This window comes from Limulus polyphemus, unplaced genomic scaffold (genome assembly GCF_000517525.1).
Source record: "Limulus polyphemus unplaced genomic scaffold, Limulus_polyphemus-2.1.2 Scaffold8584, whole genome shotgun sequence".
NCBI lineage: Eukaryota > Metazoa > Arthropoda > Merostomata > Xiphosura > Limulidae > Limulus > Limulus polyphemus.
In genome coordinates, this window is record NW_013674194.1 from 23,488 (window position 1) to 25,125 (window position 1,638).

At 38.9% G+C, this 1,638-nt stretch overlaps 1 protein-coding gene across 1 annotated transcript in view; it reads right to left on the reverse strand.

Annotated features, from left to right (window-relative positions):
• Positions 1 to 6: 6 nt before the first annotated feature.
• LOC106475440 (gamma-glutamyltransferase light chain 1-like) overlaps positions 7 to 1,638 on the reverse strand; it is a 9,739-nt gene continuing 8,107 nt past the window's right edge. Inside the window, exon 4 of the mRNA XM_013936122.2 lies at positions 7 to 1,431. Coding sequence (XP_013791576.1) covers positions 1,285 to 1,431 — 147 coding nt within the window. The 3' untranslated portion in view covers positions 7 to 1,284. The remainder of the gene's footprint in view (positions 1,432 to 1,638) is intronic.

Below are 1,638 nucleotides of genomic sequence, written 5' to 3' on the forward strand. Positions count from 1 at the left end.
GTGTAGAGTCGGAATCGTTGTGTGGGAGAGAGAGACTGCTGTGACGGTGTAGAGTCGGAATCGTTGTGTGTGAGAGAAAGACTGCTGTGACGGTGTAGAGTCGGAATCGTTGTGTGGGAGAGAGAGACTGCTGTGACGGTGTAGAGTCGGAATCGTTGTGTGGGAGAGAGACTGCTGTGACGGTGTAGAGTCGGAATCGTTGTGAGAGAAAGACTGCTGTGACGGTGTAGAGTCGGAATCGTTGTGTGGGAGAGAGAGACTGCTGTGACGGTGTAGAGTCGGAATCGTTGTGTGGGAGAGAGACTGCTGTGACGGTGTAGAGTCGGGATATATCAATCTTCTAATATAAAACTTGATACCAAAAGACAATGAAGAAATGCTAAGACGTGATTAAAAAGTCAGTACGCGGCCAAATTTTATAAAATAAATACGCAAACTGTGAAGTAGGGTAGAGAAGGTGAAACTAGTTTCGATATTCATATTTATCAGAAACAATGGAGGCATTACTATCAACCACGTGCGCTTTTCTGTGGAGGGGGGAGGCAAGTGTAAAGGAAGAACTGGGATCGAAGGAGGAGGGAAAAGTTTTGGCAAAAACATTAAAATTCTCTCTGATGAAAAACAAAGCCCCCCCCCCCTTTCGAAAACGCTCGGGTTATAGGTTATCGTATTTTTTAGTTAACGACAATATTCGTAGTGACATTTACGTAATTAACTTATAATACTTATAAACCCTATATTCGGCTATATTCAGAGCGCTGTTCGATACTGAAGCTGGTGATGCGCTCTGTAATGATAAAATATAAGACACTGATAAAGAATTCGTTTAAAATAAAGTTTGTTCCCATTTAAATATCCACTATTTTGAAATAAAATGGAATTCAACAATTAAAAATATAAGAATGTCTCCAACTTGTACAAACACCTATGCTCTGGAATTACATAAATTAAGCTGACTTATATACATCAAAAATCACAGTTCGACTATTAAATTAATTAAGCTCTCAGATCAGTTACAACAATCACAGAGAAGAGTGGTTTGATTTACACCAATCATCGTGAAGAGTGTTTCAATAGTCTACATCTGAACAATTACAAGTGTCTGTAGTGGTGGATATAAATAATGTCACTTACAGCAGCTGGTCCGACACCTTTTCAAAACACCCTGTGCACACGAATATGGAAGCGTTTCAGCATTATTCCCACGCAAGACTAACACATTTTCCCGAATCACATCAATTGGTCCGATATTTATAATCCAATATACCACTGTTGGTTGCTCCTCTAGAATCCATCAGTTGCTCCTCCTCTCCGATAGTCGGCGCTAGCATACAGTTCGTCTTTATCCCGAACAATTCCCATGATAACAGAACTAAAACTACCCATTTCCTCTACGTCATGTCCTTTCTGCTGAAGTCCCTGTAGTACCTCCTACCAAGTTAAAACACAATGACATAAGTTCTAATCAATAATTAAATATTTAAGTAAGTTTTAATACAGAAAACAGTTTAATGACCACTACATTACACGACCGTTAAGTCGAAGCCAGAAAATATGAGTATAACGTAAAACATGTCTACCTTAGTATTAATGGAGAGATTCGATCCCATATATATATATATATATATATATACACTA